Source organism: Trichomycterus rosablanca, chromosome 6, assembly GCF_030014385.1.
Source record: "Trichomycterus rosablanca isolate fTriRos1 chromosome 6, fTriRos1.hap1, whole genome shotgun sequence".
NCBI lineage: Eukaryota > Metazoa > Chordata > Actinopteri > Siluriformes > Trichomycteridae > Trichomycterus > Trichomycterus rosablanca.
Window position 1 is genome coordinate 46,528,753 of NC_085993.1, and position 22,327 is coordinate 46,551,079.

General features: G+C 41.0%; 1 protein-coding gene across 1 annotated transcript in view; it reads right to left on the reverse strand.

Annotated features, from left to right (window-relative positions):
• Positions 1-1,055: 1,055 nt before the first annotated feature.
• traf3ip2l (TRAF3 interacting protein 2-like) overlaps positions 1,056-22,327 on the reverse strand; it is a 29,972-nt gene continuing 8,700 nt past the window's right edge. The window contains exons 3-10 of the mRNA XM_062997057.1: positions 17,887-18,554; positions 12,706-12,748; positions 12,512-12,576; positions 12,212-12,309; positions 10,556-10,624; positions 9,630-9,743; positions 6,983-7,057; positions 1,056-2,013 (exon numbers count right to left, since the gene is read on the reverse strand). Coding sequence (XP_062853127.1) covers positions 1,867-2,013; positions 6,983-7,057; positions 9,630-9,743; positions 10,556-10,624; positions 12,212-12,309; positions 12,512-12,576; positions 12,706-12,748; positions 17,887-18,554 — 1,279 coding nt within the window. The 3' untranslated portion in view covers positions 1,056-1,866. The remainder of the gene's footprint in view (positions 2,014-6,982; positions 7,058-9,629; positions 9,744-10,555; positions 10,625-12,211; positions 12,310-12,511; positions 12,577-12,705; positions 12,749-17,886; positions 18,555-22,327) is intronic.

Here is a 22,327-nt window from a genome sequence, read left to right on the forward strand (position 1 = left end):
GTGTCCCTCAATGAAATGTAACTCCCCAACACCTGCTGCACTCATGCAGCCCCAGACCATGGCATTCCCACCACCATGCTTGACTGTAGGCATGACACACTTATCTTTGTACTCCTCACCTGATTGCCGCCACACATGCTTGAGACCATCTGAACCAAATAAATTAATCTTGGTCTCATCAGACCATAGGACATGGTTCCAGTAATCCATGTCCTTTGTTGACATGTCTTCAGCAAACTGTTTGCGGGCTTTTTTGTGTAGAGACTTCAGAAGAGGCTTCCTTCTGGGGTGACAGCCATGCAGACCAATTTGATGTAGTGTGCGGCGTATGGTCTGAGCACTGACAGGCTGACCCCCCACCTTTTCAATCTCTGCAGCAACGCTGACAGCACTCCTGCGCCTATCTTTCAAAGACAGCAGTTGGATGTGACGCTGAGCACGTGCACTCAGCTTCTTTGGACGACCAACGCGAGGTCTGTTCTGAGTGGACCCTGCTCTTTTAAAACGCTGGATGATCTTGGCCACTGTGCTGCAGCTCAGTTTCAGGGTGTTGGCAATCTTCTTGTAGCCTTGGCCATCTTCATGTAGTGCAACAATTCGTCTTTTAAGATCCTCAGAGAGTTCTTTGCCATGAGGTGCCATGTTGGAACTTTCAGTGACCAGTATGAGAGAGTGTGAGAGCTGTACTACTAAATTGAACACACCTGCTCCCTATGCACACCTGAGACCTAGTAACACTAACAAATCACATGACATTTTGGAGGGAAAATGACAAGCAGTGCTCAATTTGGACATTTAGGGGTGTAGTCTCTTAGGGGTGTACTCACTTTTGTTGCCGGTGGTTTAGACATTAATGGCTGTATATTGAGTTATTTTGAGGGAAGAATAAATTTACACTGTTATATAAGCTGCACACAGACTACTTTTCATTGTGTCAAAGTGTCATTTTGTCAGTGTTGTCCCATGAAAAGATATACTTAAATATCTGCAGAAATGTGAAGGGTGTACTCACTTTTGTGATACACTGTATGCTGTAAAACTGTGCGGGAAATGTTTATAAGAGTGTGGGAGGGTTTATAAGGGCTTAAAATATATAAAAATAATAATATAAACACATGGTTTTTACTTCGCGGATTTTCACCTTTCGCGGGGGGTTCTGGAACGCAACCCCCACGATCGAGGAGGGATTACTGTATACATATACAGATGTACAGTACAATGAAATTCTTTCTTTGCATATCCCAGCTTGTCTGGAAGCTGGGGTCAGAGCGCAGGGTCAGCCATCGTACAGACAGGGTTAAGGGCCTTGTTCAAGAACCCAACAGTGGCTGCATAGCAGAGCCTGGATTTGAACTGCCAATCTTCCGGTTAATAGCCCAAAGCTCTACCCACTAGGCTACCACTGTACCTAAGGAGGCGTGAGTAGGAAACATACATTCCTCGAATGCAATCAAGGATCCCCAGCAGTGGAAGACAAATTGACTACGCTAAATAAAGAAAAAAATGGGAGCAAATGCATAAATAAATAGAAAAAAAGGTTAGTCATTAGGAAGAAGCCCCATCAACCTGTTTAATTAATGTGTTTACAGCACCTTTAGGTACCGTGTCCATAACACATAGATCATAAGACCACATTTACTGGAAGCTACTTTTTCTACCGTGCTCATCAGTGCCATTCGTGCTAAATAAGGTATAAACAGTTTTTCAAAAATATATATTTAATTTTAATAAAATAAAAACTTCCAAACTGCTGCAAAGTCATTTTTCTGCTGAATAACCAGAATGGCTCAGAATGCAGGTGTAACAGTCGATCACTCAAGACGTACCAGAACTTACACACAAAGACAAAGAAGGAAACAAATCTTGCTATATAGGGATGGAGACGATAGTGGGAAGCTCTCCTATGGGTGGAGGGTTGTATTTCTCAACTCTCATGAGTCGACGAAGTATGTCGTCTCTGTCCCTGGGCCAGCTGAAGATGTGTGTGTTCTGGAGCCAAGCAGGAACGTGACACTAGGGACGACAGTTTATGTTAGATTAGAGTGTGATTAATAACAATGCAAACAGACACATCTGAAATGCAGCTCACGTTAATTACTGAAAGTAAAAACAAACACTGTCGGCCGCAAATAAAAAAAACACACGCTGGAACCAGAGCTGGGATCTTGAATAGATCGTATCGAATCTCAGCTCTGCCTGCCGGCTAAGGCTGAGGGGCCACATGAACAACGATTGACCTGTTGTTCAGATATTGGCGGGATTAAGCCGGATGGGGTCTCTCTCTCTCTCTCATGACTGGTTCAATTACGACCTCTGTTGGCTGATTGATGGTGCCTGCACAGAGACGGGAAAATAGTGCTGTCAGGGTGTGTCTCTCCGTACACAACGCTGAGCTGCACTGCACTCGTCAATGTGTGGGTGATAAGATGCATACGGCATGCTGCCCACAAGTCGGAGGGGGCATGGGTTAGCTTTGTTCTCCTCAATCAGAGCGGGAATCGCATTGGTGGAGAGAAAGCATGACGCAATTGGACAATTGGACGTGATAAAAAGGGAGAAAAAGGGGAGAAAATGCATAAAGAAAATATAATAAAAAAACAAACACTGTCAGCAGTTAGTTAATAAATACTGTAATTAAATAAGAAGCTTTATCCCTGTTAATGTCAGTGTGTTAACAAAGCATTTGTGGTGGTCGGGACGAAACAGAGCTGACTCATAGAATGCACACAGTTGTTGGTTTGGAACCAGCTGTCATAGATTCTCCTGACTGGATACAACACTTCAGCCTTGTGAGGCTCTATATATAGTATACAGGTGACAAAATACCACATATAAATGAACCTGACAAGAGAAGTTAAAGCCCTGTAGGAGGTAACAATTCATTTTCAAGCCGCTGACACTGCTGGATGTGTGAAGTTTTCACTTTTTTAATGCAAACAGGGGACAGAACACACAGCCAGTGCCAGTCTAACAAAGTCTGAAAAAGTCTTGTACTAATGTATTTAGATTCATACACTATATTGCCAAAAGTATTCACCCACCCATCCAAATGATTGAATTCAGTTGTTACAATTACTTCCATGACCACAGGTGTATAAAACCAAGCACCTCGGCATGCAGACTGCTTCTAGAAACATTAGTGAAAGAATAAGTCACTCTCAGGAGCTCAGTGAATTCCAGCGTGGTACCGTGATAGGATGCCACCTGTGCAACTCTAGTCATGAAATTTCCTCACTACTAAATATTCCAGTCAACTGTCAGTGGTATTATAACAAAATGGAAGCGATTGGGAGCGACAGCAACTCAGCCACGAAGTGGTAGGCCACATAAAATGACAGAGCGGGGTCAGCGGATGCTGAGGAACATAGTGCGCAGAGGTCACCAACTTTCTGAGTCAATCGCTACAGACCTCCAAACTTCATGTGGCCTTCAGATTAGCTCAAGAACAGTGTGTAGAGAGCTTCATGGAATGGGTTTCCATGGCCGAGCAGCTGCATCCAAGCCTTACATCACCGAGCGCAATGCAAAGCGTCGGATGCAGTGGTGTAAAGCACGCCGCCACTGGACTCTAGAGCAGTGGAGACGTGTTCTCTGGAGTGACAAATCACGCTTTTCCGTCTGGCAATCCGATGGACGAGTCTGGGTTTGGCGGTTGCCAGGAGAACGGTACTTGTCTGACTGCATTGTGCCGAGTGTAAAGTTTGGTGGAGGGGGGATTATGGTGTGGGGTTGTTTTTCAGGAGTTGGGCTCGGCCCCTTAGTTCCAGTGAAAGGAACTCTTAATGCTTCAGCATACCAAGAGATTTTGGACAATTTCATGCTTCCAACTTTGTGTGAACAGTTTGGGGATGGCCCCTTCCTGTTCCAACATGACTGCACACCAGTGTACAAAGCAAAGTCCATAAAGACATGGATGAGCGAGTTTGGTGTGGAAGAACTTGAATGTCCTGCACAGAGTACTGACCTCAACCTGATAGAACATCTTTGGGATTAATTAGAGAGGAGACTGTGAGCCAGGCCTTCTCGTCCAACATCAGTGTTTGACCTCACAAATGTCAAAAATTCCCATAAACACACTCCTAAACCTTGTAAAAAGCCTTCCCAGAAGAGTTGAAGCTGTTATAGCTGCAAAGGGTGGACCGACATCATATTAAACCCTATGGATTTAGAATGGGAGTCACTCAAGTTCATATGTGTGTGAAGGCAGACGAGCGAATACTTTTGGCAATATAGTGTATATTCAAAATTAGTCATTTATGGCTTAAATTATAAAAAGGTTTAGTGCAGACTAGGGATGTAATGATACACTCTACCCACGATGCGATTCACGATACTGGGTTCACGATACGTTTTTTTTCCCGATTATATAAACTGAAATTAAAGACAAATGACGACAAAGTTTCCTTTTATTATTTATCTTAAAAATAAAATAAAATACTGTATTTGTGATGATCTTGTATTTATCTAAATAATGAATGCCATTTTATTTCTGAGGTAGGTACAAACTATGCAAAACAATTTTTAATTAAGCCCAATTTGGCTGAAAAACCCCGCAACCAGGTGTATAGCGCCAGTGCCGCCAACCAGGCAAGGTGTATAGCGCCAGTGCCCCCTGCTGTTTAAAGTGAATATCGATTCTTTTTACATGTCAAATCAATTTGAATTGTGGAATTTTTTAATCTTGTGGTGCATCGTTACATCCCTAGTGCAGCCACAAAAGATTCTATGACGATAATGGATATCGATGGCTACTGATAAAACACTAAGGAATAAGACGGGGCTTTTTATTTTTGAGGTTAACATCTGTAGGGCTGTCACATATCAAGCCTCTTTGTGCTCCTGGAGCTCATGTTGATGTGCCATTAGCCATGAGTTTTGTTTTGTTGACACTCCTTCTCAATGATTGGTCAGTGAAGCCAATGATCCACAGCTGCTCCTCATTTCAGGTGTAATGCGGTGTAATGCGGATCGTTTGGCGGGGACTATTTTGGTTTTCATGCTCGTGTTTTGGTTGGTTGCGGTCAGGTCATAATTTTGCTATTCATGGATGATTTACATTTACACATTTTCGGCATTTAGGAGACGCCTTTATCCAAAGCGACTTACATTACAGTTACAGTATACAGTCTGAGCAATTGAGTGTGGATAATGATGCTGCTCATGCTCTTATGTTTAGAAGTCTTGTTTAGGGTTGTAGTCTTGTTAATCTTTGGTGTTAGCCTGTCTTAGCTTAGGGTCTAGAATAGTTTAGTCACGTGTGTTTAGACTGGCGTTAGCAGTTAGTGTAGCATTTATTTTAGCTTTAGCATTGCTCATGTGTGTTTAGATTAGTGTTAGCGGTTAGCTTAGCATTTAGCTTAGTTCATGTGTTTGTATCTTGTCTTGTGTAAACCTGCCTTGTGTCTTTTGTTATTAAACAGTGTAAACATCTCTGCGTGTGTGCCCGCCCCTCTTGTCAAATAGCCCATTGTTAGGGCCATCAGATACTATAGTTTTGACATTGCATTAGAATTTCAATAGTTAATATTTAAATCGAAGGTATTACAATATCAAACTCATATGAATTATTTAAAATAAGCCTGTATTATTTCAAACAGTGCAAAAGTACAATGAGATGATTTCACAATGCTAAGTTGTAATACTGACCTGTTTTAACATGCGGAGTTTGGAATGTGCACAAGGCAGAATAAGGATAAAAAGCCTGCAAGCGAACTAAAATGTTCTCTTTAATATTACATCAATTCAAAGTCTTTAAATAGTAAATAGTTTTTTGACAGCCCTAATAAATAGAATAAGGAGACTAATGTTATTCACTTTACACCTGATAGGACACTAGTGTTTGGTACCTCTCCAGTGCGTCTGCTATCATATTTGCACCAAAGCAGGCAAAATTCAAATTGATTTACTTATACATACAAATATACACCGATCAGCCATAACATTAAAACCACCTCACTTTGTAGTTCTACAATTACTGACTGTAGTCCTTCTGTTTCTCCACATACTTTGTTAGCCCCCTTTCATGCTGTTCTTCAATGGACCACTACAGAGCAGGTATTATTTGGGTGGTGGATCATTCTCAGCACTGCAGTGACACTGACATGGTGGTGGTGTGTTAGTGTGTGTTGTGCTGGTATGAGTGGATAAGACACAGCAATGCTGAGAGTTTTTAAACACCTCACTGTCACTGCTGGACTGAGAATAGTCCACCAACCAAAAATATCCAGCCAACAGCGCCCCGTGGGAGGCGTCCTGCGACTACTGATGAAGGTCTAGAAGATGACCAACTCAAACAGCAGCAACAGATGAGCGATCGTCTCTGACTTTACATCTACAAGGTGGACCAACTAGACTGGACTGCTGTGTCTGATCCACTCATACCAGCACAACACACACTAACACACCACCACCATGTTATTGTCGCTGCAGTGCTGAGAATGATCCACCACCTAAATAATACCTGCTCTGTGGTGGTCCTGACCATTGAAGAACAGCATGAAAGGGGGCTAACAAAGCATGCAGAGAAACAGATGTACAGTCAGTAATTGTAGAACTACAAAGTGCTCCTATATGGTAAGTGGAGCTGATAAAATAGACAGTGTAGAAACAAGGAGGTGGTTTTAATCTTATGGCTGATCGGTGTATATACAGAGAGAGAGAGAGAGAGAGAGAGAGAGAGAGAGAGAGAGAGAGAGAGAACCTGGCGCTCTCTAAGCAATAGTAGATCTGTTCAAATCCCTCTCACAGTAATGTAATAACTAGACTTGGTATTAAGCACAGACGTGTATCAGAAAAAATTACACAGATATTTTATCCCGGTGAAATCCTTCACAAATTAGCAGACCTCATCCTAATCCATCTTGAGCAGAGCTTCGGTTACAGCTGATAAAATGTAAAATCTGATAGAGGTTTTCTTTAAACACTACTTTCCAAATGCTCTAATATTTCTATGTAATAAAAGTGATTATAGAACAGATCTTACTTTATTGGCACCAGGAAACAACACCGGAATGAATCTGAAATTTCTGCACCCATTCTGAATGAATTCATTCTGTAACTGAAAAAAACAACACACAGCAAAAGTTATAAACATCATAGAACTGGAGATTTAAAACTGGTCTGAAACAAAAGTATTTAAGTACAAAAAACCTAATAATAATACAGTAGACCCTTGAGTTACGAACAGTTTACCATATGAACATTTCGGGTTACGAACGATCTTTTTCAACCTAACGTACAATCAAATTTCGGATTACAAAGAGAAATTCACGAAACACGTGACGTCACGAACAAGTTGACTCCGAGCGTCTCTCTCTCACTCTCTATACATATACTGGTGCTGGTCATAAAATTAGAATATCATAAAAAAGTTGATTTATTTCAGTAATTCCATTCAAAAAGTGAAACTTTATTATATTCATTCATTACACACAGACTGATATATTTCAAATGTCTTTTAATGTTGATGATTATAACTGACAGCTAATGAAAACCCCAAATTCAGTATCTCAGAAAATTAGAATATTACTTAAGACCAATACAAAAAAAGGATTTTTACAAATGTTGGCCAACTGAAAAGTATGAACATGAAAAGTATGAGCATGTACAGCACTCAATACTTAGTTGGGGCTCCTTTTGCCTGGATTACTGCAGCAATGCGGCGTGGCATGGAGTCCATCAGTCTGTGGCACTGCTCAGGTGTTATGAGAGCCCAGGTTGCTCTGATAGTGGCCTTCAGCTCTTCTGAATTGTTGGGTCTGGCGTATCGCATCTTCCTCTTCACAATACCCCATAGATTTTCTATGGGGTTAAGGTCAGGCGAGTTTGCTGGCCAATTAAGAACAGGGATACCATGGTCCTTAAACCAGGTACTGGTAGCTTTGGCACTGTGTGCAGGTGCCAAGTCCTGTTGGAAAATGAAATCTGCATCTCCATAAAGTTGGTCAGCAGCAGGAAGCATGAAGTGCTCTAAAACTTCCTGGTAGACGGCTGCATTGACCTCAGACCTCAGAAAACACAGTGGACCTACACCAGCAGATGACATGGCAGTCCAAACCATCACTGACTGTGGAAACTTTACACTGGACCTCAAGCAACGTGGATTCTGTGCCTCTCCTCTCTTCCTCCAGACTCTGGGACCTTGATTTCCAAAGGTAATGCAAAATTTACTTTCATCAGAGAACATAACTTTGGACCACTCAGCAGCAGTCCAGTCTTTAGCCCAGGCGAGACGCTTCTGATGCTGTCTCTTGTTCAAGAGTGGCTTGACACAAGAAATGCGACAGCTGAAACCCATGTCTTGCATACGTCTGTGCGTGGTGGTTCTTGAAGCACTGATTCCAGCTGCAGTCCACTCTTTGTGAATCTCCCCCACATTTTTGAATGGGTTTTGTTTCACAATCCTCTCCAGGGTGCGGTTATCCCTATTGCTTGTACACTTTTTTCTACCACATCTTTTCCTTCCCTTCGCCTCTCTATTAATGTGCTTGGACACAGAGCTCTGTGAACAGCCAGCCTCTTTAGCAATGACCTTTTGTGTCTTGCCCTCCTTGTGCAAGGTGTCAATGGTCGTCTTTTGGACAACTGTCGAGTCAGCAGTCTTCCCCATGATTGTGTAGCCTACAGAGCTAGACTGAGAGACCATTTAAAGGCCTTTGCAGGTGTTTTGAGTTCATTAGCTGATTAGCGTGTGGCACCAGGTGTCTTCAATATTGTACCTTGTCACAATATTCTAATTTTCTGAGATACTGAATTTGGGGTTTTCATTAGTTGTCAGTTATAATCAACATTAAAAGAAATAAACATTTGAAATATATCAGTCTGTGTGTAATGAATGAATATAATATACAAGTTTCACTTTTTGAATGGAATTACTGAAATAAATCAACTTTTTCATGATATTCTAATTTTATGACCAGCACCAGTATATATACGGTGAGCAAACATTCAGACAGCGGACGATGTTTTTTCTGTGTTTTCTTTATATTTTGTTAAATTCTATATTAAAATGGCCCCAAAGAATGTGCAGAGAAAGCACCGTGGTGAGAAAATGAACAAATCCATTACTTTTTGTTGTGTTGTATAATTACTCCTGCCAGTAGCTGTCACTGTGTATCAGACAGAGGGGACAGTGAGTGAGGGAGAAGAAGGAATTCAGCTCAGTAAAGTATTCTTTCTTTCGTGCAATTACACCTACAAAATACAACACTATTGAAATAAAGAAGAAAATAGTAGAGAAATATGAGAGTTATTGTTGTTTCTGGTAGATACATTTTATAAAAAAAGAAGGAAATTTATTATGGTGTATGGTACAGCACACGTACTGTACTGAAATGTGATGTGTGTGTTTTTATGTACAGTACTACTGTGTATTGTTGTTTATTATTGTTTATTACAGTATTATCTATTCTATAATTTAAGATTAAGTGAAAATATACTTGTATTTATAACAAAAAAAGTTAGGTAAGGGGGTGGTTTGGGGGGTCTGGAACGGATTAATTCTGTTTACATCATTTCTTATGGTAAAATAGGTTTAACTAACGAACATTTTGACTTAAGAACAGCCCTTCAGAACCAATTACATTCGTAAGTCAAGGGTCCACTGTAATAATAATAATAATAATAAACACCTGCTTGTGGATATAGACAGTGTTCATAGTTTCATCATTTTCCCTAAACAATGATGCATTGGTCACAATCTCGTAGTATTTTGGGCTGATAATGATGATGATCAGATAATCCTTCTGAAAAAGGAAAAAATAAACATTTATTAAAAAACATGTCAAAATGATTTCAGTGAGAGATTAAAACAATATTGTTCTGTTCTTGTGCATCCATGACTGTATTCATTTACATACGGCGTTTAGCAGACACTTTTTATCCAAAGCGACTTACAGTGCTGGTACAGTATATTGTCTAAGCAATAGGGCCTTGCTCAAGGTCCTAACAGCGGCAACTGTTAGTGGTGGGGCTTGAACCAGCGATCTTTCGATTACTAGTCCAGTACCTTAACCGCTAGGCTACAACTGCCCTATTATTCACTTATCTATCTGCAGTAACTGCTTTATCCTGTTCCCAGAACACAGGGTACAAAGCTTTTTGTGAAGTCTGGTGAGGTGCATCTGAGGACAAGTTTTGGTTCCAGAAACTTTACACATCTTGTTTATCAAACTGACAGGTATCTTTAAGGTGTCTGCTCTATAGCTTATACTATTACAGTGTTGTTTTAATAGTATTGTCCCTGCTGCTAATGTTTCCACATAAGTGCAGTTGTATCCTAGAGGTTAAAGTGCAGGACTAGTAATTAAAAGATCACACGTTCAAGTCTCACCACTGCTAGGTTGTCACTGTTGGGCCCTTGAGCAAGGCCCAGACAGGATACTGCTTAGACAGGATACTGTCACAGTACTGTAAGTCGCTTTGGATAAAGTCGTCTACTAAATTCCGAAAATGTAACGTAAATGTAAACATAACTGCTGCATTCAACACTTACATGCACAATTAGTAGATTCTAATCACATGTTCCTCAAGACAAATGTTCCCAAAAAGCTCTTACCTCATGAATATATCTCTCCATGAAGTCAATTTTACTAATACTACTGAACTGCTGTTCAAACATATCAATCTAGAAATAAAGAGCAAAACACAGTTTTGTTAATATGAATGATTTTGGATCAGTGATGAATGCTGGTACCCAAAATGCTACCCAAAAGTCATGATTCTAGAAAGTCAGTCTAGTTTTTAAGAGAATCTACTTCTCTCACAGAAATAAAAGTATTTAAATGTACTTTTTTCTCGCCTTAGCCTTAAATGTACATATTTTATACCATTACTAAATATATTTTTCATGGAAAAGCACAAATAAGTCATCTATTATACTGCGGTATATGCATCATAAATAATAATAATAATATACATTGATGTAATTTCTATAAAAAATATCTACACATATAAAGCACAAAAAGTACTTCAGAGAGTTTCACTCCATCAAGTACTGTATACTCTAGCACCTGTTTATTTAAGAGGGTTGTACTTTCAAACAGACTATTGACACTGTTCCTAGTTTATGACATATTTATACTGGCAACAGATTATCTAAATAGAATGGTAGAGCGTTTTCCAGGTGTTGATGGTGTTGTGGAAACATTTTTATGTTTCACAACATATTTAGTGTTAATCAGATTATTAAGTTAATCAGACTGCAAGTCTTTGGACTGTGGGAGGAAACCACAGCTCCCAGAGAAAACCCACGCAGACATGGGGAGAACATGAAAACTCCACACAGAATAGACTCGGACCGCCCCGCCTGGGAATCGAACCCAGGAGCTACTTGCTGTGAGGCGACAGTGCTACCCACCGAGCTCAACAAGAGTTCAACAAGCTCATGGTCAGGTGTCCAGACTTTTGGTCTTGTAGTGTATGTTGGCCAAAAATAGGGTTAAGCCGTTTTAGATAAAAGTGACAGTTAAACACTTTAAATGTTGAAGTTAATGTTGGTCAAAGAACAATACAGTGGTACCTTGTAACTTGACTTCCACTAAACTCGACGCCCTTCATCGAGAAATTTGTACCCTTAAACTTGACGTTTCCCTTAAACTCAATGTGTGTGTGTGACCGCCGCTTCGCTCAGCGCTTAGCTGGAGTGGTGCGGTAAAACGTCATCAAAGTGAGATGAATCTGCATTTGTGTGGAATAACTGTAAAATTCACTCTGAAAGCATCCACATACAACGATTCTGAGCTGGATTTTTCCTGTTTCACTTTTAAACTTGTGTTATAGCTCGGGGTTCTGAGAAATTGTGAGAATCAGCTTTTCTGAGAATCTAAAACGCTTATTGTTAAAAAAAGCTTAACGTGACTTAACATCTCTTAATTATTACTACTCATAAGTTCTCTCCACTAATGAAATTCCTCGCTCGTTGTTTTAGTACAATAAATCGCGTTAATCACGTGTATAAGTGTCAAAAACAACCACATTATTTTACATTAGCCTAAAATATATGCAGTTCCACGGGACCATGAAATGCATTAACAGGTTTCCCCATACATCCTTATGGGAAAACATACTTTGGAACTCAACGTCTTTTGAACTCGACGCCACTCCCAGAACCAACTGACGTTGAGTTTCAAGGTACCACAGTACTTGTCTCTATTCCAATAGGTGAATCTGTTAATTACTGTGCTTGATAAATGAAACAGTGAGTAAATCTTACATGAGTGTAGAAGCCGTTGTGCCTCAGCAGTGCAACAAAATTGATGACCTCTTTAACATGTTTCTCATTGTCTGCTTTATAGGTCACAAACACTTTCCCTGCAACAAAATACATAATTATAATGACAAAGACAACACATAACACAAACAAATCACTTAAATAAACCATTATGGAAAGATGTTCTGTTTAAGGACAAACGGTACCAATAGGTGTGAACGCCCAGAACATCAAACTGAATTGAACTGTGTTGTTTGGGTGTTTTTTTATTATTTGGGAGTATGAAGCATACAGATGACTCACTCTGCTCCAGGGAAAGCGGCGCTGTGCTTGGAACGCTGCTTGGCTGAGGGGGAAATGATGTGCGCCTATGATCAGGTCACAAAACAATCAGTCAGCACAACTGCAGCAATAACCCAGCAGAGTCTCTCGCTTTTAGAATGAGATTTGCTGCTGAGTAACAAATCTTCACAAATAAACATCAGACTAAATTGTACCTGTGAAAAAGCTCTTGATCTGACGGCTTGCTGCTGTTGGGACCTGAGAAAGAGAAAGCAACAGAATGAGAAGTGAGTGAGAGCGGTAGGAGTGAAAGACAGGATCAGAAAGAACAATAAAATAAAAGTGGGTACCACACACACACAGCCACACACACAGACTTTAAACTTTATTTAGCCAACTGCTTTTGTATGCTTCGATCTGAACAGGTTGACACCGATACTCGGTATCGGTCCGATATTGGCCCAAATCACTGGATCGAATATCGGAAGAAAAAAAAAACATTTAATCTGATCTGATACTCTTGCTTAATGTAAATAACACTTAATGTAAATAACACTTAATGTAAATAACACTTAATGTAAATAAGGCCATTGTTTGTGTGTAAAACAAATAACACACAAAGATACGTTCCAACAGAGTGTTGTAAAATAATTCAATGTTCCAACATTCGAGTGGGGTTTCAAGAGAATGCTACGTTAATGTCACACGCTCAGTGCAACACAGAACAACATAGCATAGCCGGAGACTATCATTTTGTAATCTCTTCCCTACACACGATCCCTATACCCTAGCATAGTACACTTAACATTCTTAAAGGGCCAGACAATATATTTGTAATTCACATTACATGAAAAGTGTCATTTGTTGCCACTCACGCTTGATGACATCATTGACATGTGCCACTGATCTACAACTCATCTGCAGCAGCCATTCAGAAATTAAAACACACTGATCTACTTAAACTTTTAGCATTTAAAAAAATAATCTACTACTGCCACATCTAAAAACACTGTTTAAACACAATAAAAATCGCTTTATAAATCGCTTTATAAATGATAAATCGGACTTGGATAAATCGGTCTTGTCCCGGCTTGGAGATCTCTCACATCCTCAATGATTAATCCATTAGTGTTATGAAATAAAACAAACTACACCGTTTCCCGTTTTTTAATAAGTGCGCTTTGCTTTTTATTAATCTAAAAATGCCGCTCAGGTGGAGCAGCGGTAAAAACACACACTGTTCACCAGAGCCGAGATCTCGAATACATTGTATCGAATCTCGGCTCTGCCTTGCAGGCTGAGGCTGAGCGGGTACATGAACAACGATTGGCCTGTTGTTCAGATAAGGGGCGGGACTAAGCCGGAAGGGGACTCTCTCTCAGACTAGTGTGATTACGACCTTAGCTGGCTGGTTGGTGGCGCCTGCGACTAGGATGAAGCGGTTAATAAAAATGAAACACAACAATATGACCAGTGAATTTGTTTCACATCACACACGACTGTTCTATATATTATTTTAAACACAATCACAACTAGATATACACCGACCAAGCATAACATTATGACTACTGACAGGAGAAGTAAATAACACTGATTATCTCTTCATCACGGCACCTGTTAGTGGGGGGGATATATTAGGCAGAAAGTGAACATTTTATCCTCAAACTTGAGGTTAGAAGCAGGAAAAATGGGCGAGCGTGAGGATTTGAGCGAGTTTGACAAGGGCCAAATTGTGATGGCTAGACGACTGGGTCAGAGCATCTCCAAAACTGCAGCTCTTGTAGGGTGTTCCCGGTCTGCAGTGGTCAGTATCTATCAAAAGTGGTCCAAGGAAGGAACAGTGGTAAACCAGAGACAGGGTCATGGGCGGCCAAGGCTCATTGATGCACGTGGGGAACGATGGCTGCCCAACAGACGAGCTACTGTAGCTCAAATTGCTGAAGAAGTTAATGCTGGTTCTGACAGAAAGGTGTCAGACTCCATGCCTCGACGGGTCAGTATTAGGAAGGTGGTCATAATGTTATGCCTGATCGGTGTATGCACTACACAGTATACAACATGAACAGTAAGTTAGCTACTAGGCTAGCTTTTAACATTTTGCTACTAGAGTAAACCATTACATTATAAGATTTTTAGCATTTATTTAACCTAGTAGTTGAATTAGTGATTAGAGAAAACAAGTTGAATTTGTTTTACACTAGTACATTTTCAGACACCATAATAATTGATTTTATATAGGTAATGTCTGCACACAGCTAAAACACTAGCTGAAACGTTTATCGCTTTAGGCAAATTTACTGCTACTTGATAAACAAGTACAAACAAGTGGGATTTAAGCATTGAATCATACAGCACACTGATAATGTTGTAGATTGTCTCAGGTCTACCGTAACTGCATACCAGGCGCCTATATGGACAATGATTGGCTCGTCCAAAGCGTGGGAGTGCCAGAGGGGATTCCTAATAACTGGTTTGATTATGACTTCTACTGGCTGATCAATGGCACCTACACAGAGACGGGGAATAATGGAGATCAGTGCGTGACTGTGTGTGTGTGATACGGATCTCCACATGAACCTGTCTCATGCAAGACAAAAAAGAGCAGCTAGCAACTGCAAGTGTTGGAGGGGGGTTGTGTTCTTGTGGCCTTCCTCAGTCAGGACTGGAGGTCTGCAGCAGTAGAGGAACAAATTGCAATCGGGTTACTGGACACGACTAGATTAGAAGGAAAATGTTTATGCATTTTCTTCCCTTTTTCTCCCGTCGTTAGCGCATCCAATTAACCGATTGCATTATGCTTCCTCTCTACTGACGCCAACCCCCTCCTGATTGAGGAGAGCAAGTCTGACTTGTGCCCCCTCGGACAGATGTGCAGTAGCTGACTGCATCTTTTCACCTGCAAGAGGCGAGTTCATATGCGGATCAGCTTTGTGTACGAAGAGCCACACCATGATCAATGCATTATCCCCCGTCTATGTGCAGGCGCTATCAATCAGCCAGCAGAGGTCGTAATTGCCTCAGCTCAATTACAGCAGAGGAATTCCCTGTTCAACTCCCACCCTGTTTAAACAACAGCCAATCATTGTTCATGTAGGCACCCAGCCCAGCCGGATGGCAGAGCCGAGTTTCAAACCGTCAAGTTCGAAATGTCAGCTCTGGTGTGCTAGCATGTTTTTACCGCTGCGCCAACTGAGCGCCCAAAGAAGGTTTCGCTTAAATGACACACTGTAGGAGTTAAACTGCAAACATACACATTTGTGTTGTGGCATGATTTGTAAGATTTATGCTTTTATTATCGTAAACACAAACCTTTCAGCGTTCCAAACTGATGTTATGAGTCTGAGGTGGATTTTACAAGATACCTGTTTTGTGGTTTGTTCACTGCTATGCTTATTGCGGCATTTACACCTTTCACATGTTACACGACAAAACCGCTTCTGCTGGCTGTAGCTACCGAGCGGCTTAAGCTTAAAAACCTTCCATAATACTGACTGACTGTGTTGACAGTTTCTTCACATGTAGTTTTGTATGAATGGATTTTAGTTTATATGAGGAAGCTGGTGATGGTCGTCATTTGCAGACGTGAGAAGACTAAAAAATGAAAATTGTTGCTTCAATCAAAGGGTTGTGACAGAAAAATGTTAATTTACACAAGAAGTATTAATACATAATTAATTACTACTTAGAAAGTGTAGATAAGGGCATCATCTAGCGTGCATAATTGGCAGTGCCTGCAGCAGATACTAATTGGCCACCGTATCTGCAGGGTGGGGGCTGGACTATGTGTGGGTGGGTATGTCTTCATACGCTGTGTAAGGACCCTGATTGGCGGAAGAGTCGCCTGTGCAGAATGCAGGGGAGGGGGGAGAGGAGGGCTGTGCACAAGTCGGAAGAGGCGTGTACAGCAACGTGCTCTCCTCTGATGCAATCTGGTATCTCTCAGCAGCGGAAGACAAAATTGAGTGTGCTAAATCGGGAGGAAAATGGGGAGAAAATGCATTTAAAAAAAAGAAAGTGTAGATATGCTTAGGGCATTTTTGCCAGGAGTCATATTTCAAGAATACTGCTACAATAGAATGTTACTGGATGTGTATATGATAAGAAACCCAGTTGGAGCTGATTTAGACCAGTTCCTATGTTAACTGTGGAATCTCCTACTGTCCTACAAGATCACCAACAAGATATAGAAGGATGTTTGTTATTATTATTGTTATCGCATCCACATAGCCTCTGTTTGAGACTCGGTCAGTGTGATCCTTCTCTGCAGACAAGTTTTAAAACTTTTCTACTCACAATCCAGTCTTTGAGGTATTTTATTAAGGGTTTTTTCCACTACAGCGTGCATTAAAAAGAATCACATTAAAAAGTGCAAATCCTGCAGGATTGGTATATGTGAGATTGCAATCTAAAATGCAAACACAGTCTCCCTATTTCATTGGTCACCATGTCATAGTTTTCTCACAGTGATGAGGTTCTAATTTAAAAGCTGAAACAACAATTCAGGGTTTTGTGAAACAGTGTAAAATCAGTTTTTCTCAGTCATGTCTGTGCCTCATTTTTGACTACATCACATATTAACTGGTGGTTTAAAAAGTTAGTTCAGTTAGGGCTGGGTGGTATGAAAAAAAAATTGGTATAACGGTATTTTTTAAGATTCTAGCGGTTTCACGGTATATCACGGTATGTTTTATTTGTACTACTGGAACTGTATGAGGAATCTAAGCTGGTATACCAAATGTACCGTCATACCGCCCAGCTCTAAGTTCAATCAGATTTCACATAGAATGCAGCAGCAAGCTGTAAATCTCAACTATGTGTGAAGTTCATGGTAGCTCCACCGCCTCACTCCACAGGATACAATCGCACAGACAGTGCAAAGTTGTTTTGTTGCATATTAAGTCAATGCAGCCTAAACATCATCTATGACTCTGGATGCTAAATATTAATCGGTTAACCGATAACCGACAATTAAAAAATAAGTCAGTTTGGTTAATACCAGCCATCTGTGAAAAGCCAGTGCTCAAGCCAGTTCTTCCACCCACTGGTTTGAATGGCCTGAAGCTAACTCTGCAACCTTAGTACGTCAAAACGGCGATGTTGGGCAGGGACAGACGATTTTCTTTGGAGAGAAAAGATTTAAGTCAATCGAATTTCTGCATTTTGTTTTGAAGGCTGAAATAAAAACAAAGAACCTGGATGAAAACACACAGACATAAAAAGAACATGCCAAACTTTTCACACGACACTGACCCCAGACGATGATCAAACCCAGCTCCTCATCCCGGTAAAAAAAATCTTTACAAAAGTGTGTCAGATGGATCTGATATGCTCTATTTTTAAAAAACATTACATTCTAATCCTAATTCTTTCACATATAAAGAAGTTACAGCACTTACATGAAGGTAAACACGGTGTGTGGTACTGTACGCCATGATGAGGTCTTTGATTTGTCCAGTAGATATTTCCTGGCCCCTGTCCACAGCATGGTGCCCCGTGTGAGGGGCATGGGCATGAGGACATGTAGTAGCTATGATGGGCTGGCTCTGTAGAAATGGAGTGAAGTGAACGAGGCTGTTCTAGGCTACCCAAATCAGGACTGTGCCTGTCTGGCAGGAAGTTGGAGCTGCCGGTTTTGCTCTGATAAGAACAGTAATCTCCAGACACTAAGCAAGACGGATGGCTGTCATTGGAAAATGCACCCAGAAAAGAGCTACTGGATAGGTTGGACGGGGGCCAATCCTCTTTGTGGGGCTGCAGGGTGCTGAACGAGCCCTCCGCCTGGCTGGGGAAGGGAGTCTGGGGGCTATAGCCCACTGGTAGACCCAGAGGAGGCTGGTACGGACCATAGCTGGGCTGGGCACGGCTGCTCACACTACTGCAAACGTCATAGAAAGGATCTAGTCTGCTGGGAGAGAGATTCTTCCCAGGTAATCCAAGGTCAGAAGGTAAAGCATTGCTGCTGGCATTAGGGGTCAAATCCGGGTCTGGAAGGGGGTCTTCTGTGTTGCTTTTACTCATGGTTTCGTCGTTCTCCTCTGGTAAGCTGTGCGAGGGAAAGTGACAGCTGAAAAGATAGGAAAAAGGTCCTTATTAGTGACAAGCAAAATATTTAATAACAACTACAATAGACAGTTCAACTGTATAAGCAAAAGCATGTGAATGAATTCAGCCACACTCATTACTAGGTGTTTCCAATTGATTATTCATTTTCATTTCATTTTTTAAAATCACCACTTTATCCTTCTTCCCCAGAATCACTGTGCGCAATGCAGTATTCATTTCAGGGCCTCGCCTTCCCCTGGCACTGTCCGAATAGCAGATAGCACCACTGGAGAATCAAGCCCTGGATCCCAGCGGTAGTGGGTTAGTGTAATTTACTGCTGCACCACCTGAGCATCTTAAATCAGCGATTAAATATTAAACAGGCTTTTCATTTTGTGGCTCCACTTGGGAGATGCAGACCACCTGTGTGGAACTATAAGGAATTTTTCCAGCACATGCACATAAGAGCCCAGAGATCAGCGTGAATTCACCGAAGGCTCCTTGGACATGACTGAAGTCTCCAGCAGCAGAAGACGAATCGACTTCAACGGGTTTCAACGGGTTTATTTTCACATGACTTCTGGAACTGACCGTTCTTGCAGCAGACAAATTTGGCCATTGAGTCTGCCAGGTGGGAAAAGACCAGAACAAAGAAGTGGATGGGGTCTTCAACGCTGTGTAAGGACCCTGGTTGGTAGCCCGAGGTGGCTAGAGAAGCCCAGAGAGCCCAGAGATCAGCGTGAATTCACTTAAGGTGTGGGTGAATATGAAGGGTTGTGGACTGTGCACACGTCAAAGGAAGCATGATGGAGGCCAATATACCCTCCTTGGACACGACTGGAGTCTCCAGCAGCAGAAGACGAATCGACTTCAACGGGTTTATTTTCACATGACTTCTGGAACTGACCGTTCTTGCAGCAGACAAATTTGGCCATTGAGTCTGCCGGGTGGGAAAAGACCAGAACAAAGAAGTGGATGGGGTCATCAACGCTGTGTAAGGACCCTGGTTGGTAGCCCGAGGTGGCTAGAGAAGCCCAGAGAGCCCAGAGATCAGCGTGAATTCACTTAAGGTGTGGGCGAATAAGAAGGGTTGTGGACTGTACACGTCAAAGGAAGCATGAGGCATGCCAATATACCCTGCTTGGACACGACTGGAGTCTCCAGCAGCAGAAGACGAATCGACTTCATCGGGAACTAACAGTTCTTGCAGCAGACAAATTTGATTATTGAGTCTGCCGGGTGGGAAAAGACCAGAACGAAAGTGGGTGGGGTCTTCAATGCTGTGCAAAAACCCTGGTTGGTAGCCCGAGGTGGCTGGAGGCGCCCAGAGAGCCCAGAGATCAGCGTGAATTCACCAAAGATGTGGGCAAATAAAGCATGAGGCAGGCCAATATACCCTACTTGGACTTCAACGGGTATTTATTTACACATGACTTCTGGAACTGTAATGCTTGGGACTTCCTACATGCTCGCTGGATGTGATCAATCACAGCATGTGTGTTTGGTCTCTGCTATCAAACTATCAGAACCTCTTTGCTGTTATTGGTGTCATGGAACTTTCGCTTGAAGTTTTATTTGGCTTTTGAAACTGAGGCTGCACTGCAGCAGATCATAGAAACTGTATATAACCCATATAAGAATTGCAAATGTCAAACTGCGTGTGATTTTTTTGCTGTATACGATCAAAAATCTGGGTCATGTACATGAAAAAACACACTAGATTTGAGCCACGTTCCCATGCAGTGCAATGCAGGTCAATCCAGACACCCCCTACATTTTTAACTAACTATATTACAAGTGTGCTACATTTTTCTTCATTCCACAAACAGAGCTGGAACTGGATTCTATGAAAAGACGAGACTTTAAATAATGGATTAGAGATCATTAAACAAATCACTGATTGTCATGTCTGCGTGGCTTTAGGCAATTTGAGCAACCCCCTAGACATAGCCAATCATGTCTGTGCAGACACCTGGCAAGCAAATAGCACCGCTGAGATTCGAACCTGTATCTCAGCAATAGTGGGCAAGCGTAATGTACCGCTGTGCCAACCGAGCATTCCATTGAAGAACAAAAAATATGCTAATCAAGTGGAACAAGCATTTCATTGTAACAACAGTGTGTGTGACTATAGTGTAGAGTTTATTCTACTACAGACTGAAATGAAAGCTGATGAACTCTAGTTTAATTCTTTATGCTTTTTGTTTGTTGATTGGCATCCTGTCTGTGGTTTGTTACTGCATTGCGCCTAGTAATTCAGGGGGAAACTGGACACACTGCAACCCTGACGAGGATAGAGTGGTGGTAAAACATGAAAATGAACTACCCGCTATTGTTTAATCTATATTCTGAATGTTGATCTAGTTCTGCTCATAGTGTCTATGTTCACCTTACTGTTCTGCATTCAATAAGGCATTCCAAACTGTTGCAAATAATTAATCTGTATAATTTAGGGTTGGCACCGATCCGATACTCTGTATCGGTCAGATATTGGCCCAAATCACTGGATCGGATATCGGAAGGAAAAAAACGTTTAATCCGATACTCTTGCTTAATGTAAATAACACAATGTAAATAACACTTAATGTAAATAACACTTAATGTGAATAACACTTAATGTGAATAACACCTAATGTAAATAACACTTAATGTAAATAACACTTAATGTAAATAACACTTAATGTAAATAACACAATGTGAATAACACAATGTAAATACGACCATTGTGTGTTAAGCAAATAACACACGAAGATACGCTCCAACAGTGTGCCGTTTATTGCCAGCTTCAGAAATTAAAACACACTGATCTACTTAAACTTTTAGCATTTAAAAAATCATCTACTACTGCCACATCTAAAAACACTGTTTAAACACAATAAAAACCACTTTATAAATGATAAATCGGACTTGGATAAATCGGTCTTGCATAAATCAGTCTTGTCCCGGCTTGGAGATCTCTCACATCCTCAACGATTAATCCATTAGTGTTATGAAATAAAACAAACTACACCGTTTCCCGTTTAGCCACAGATGTTCTCTTCAAAATCCAGCAGGGTTTTTTAATAAGCGCACTTTGGTTTTTAATAATCTCAAAACATGACAGAACTTTAACGAAAAAACTCTGCATAAATTCTAATTGGTCCATCATGTTTGATTGACATCCACATCTTTCAATTGAACACACTTTTGTTTTGCATAAGTGTGATGTTGTAGGTTCTGTATTTATTCCTTTAGAATATTTGTTTCACAGTCTGAGCATTGTTATTTAGATAGCTAGTTTAACCATGGTGCATTGAGACATGTATTATTACTGCTTAGTTGTTTGAGAGGAAAAATGATGGTATCAAATTGGTATCAGTATCGACAGATACTCAATTTGCATTATCGGTATCAGTATTGGACATAAAAAAGTGGTATCGAGCCAGCCCTAGTATAATTTTAAAACACCTGTTAGCAATTGGTGTGGCTAAAACACTTGAAGTTAATAATTGGGACATGTGTCCACATCCTTTTGACCACATATTGTGTATGTCCTTTACAAGCATATGTAACTGATTGGGCGGCACGGTGGCTCAGTGGGTAGAACTGTTGCCTCACAGCAAGAAGGTCCTGGGTTTGATTCCTAGGTGGAGAAGTTTGGGTCTTTTCTGTGTGGAGTTTGCATGTTCTCCCTGCGTCTGTGTGGGTTTCCTCCCACAATCCAAAGACGTGCAAGTGAGGTGAATTGGAGATTGTCCATTACTGTGTTTGACATTAAAGACTTCAACTAATAAATCAAGTACGAAAACCAGTAAC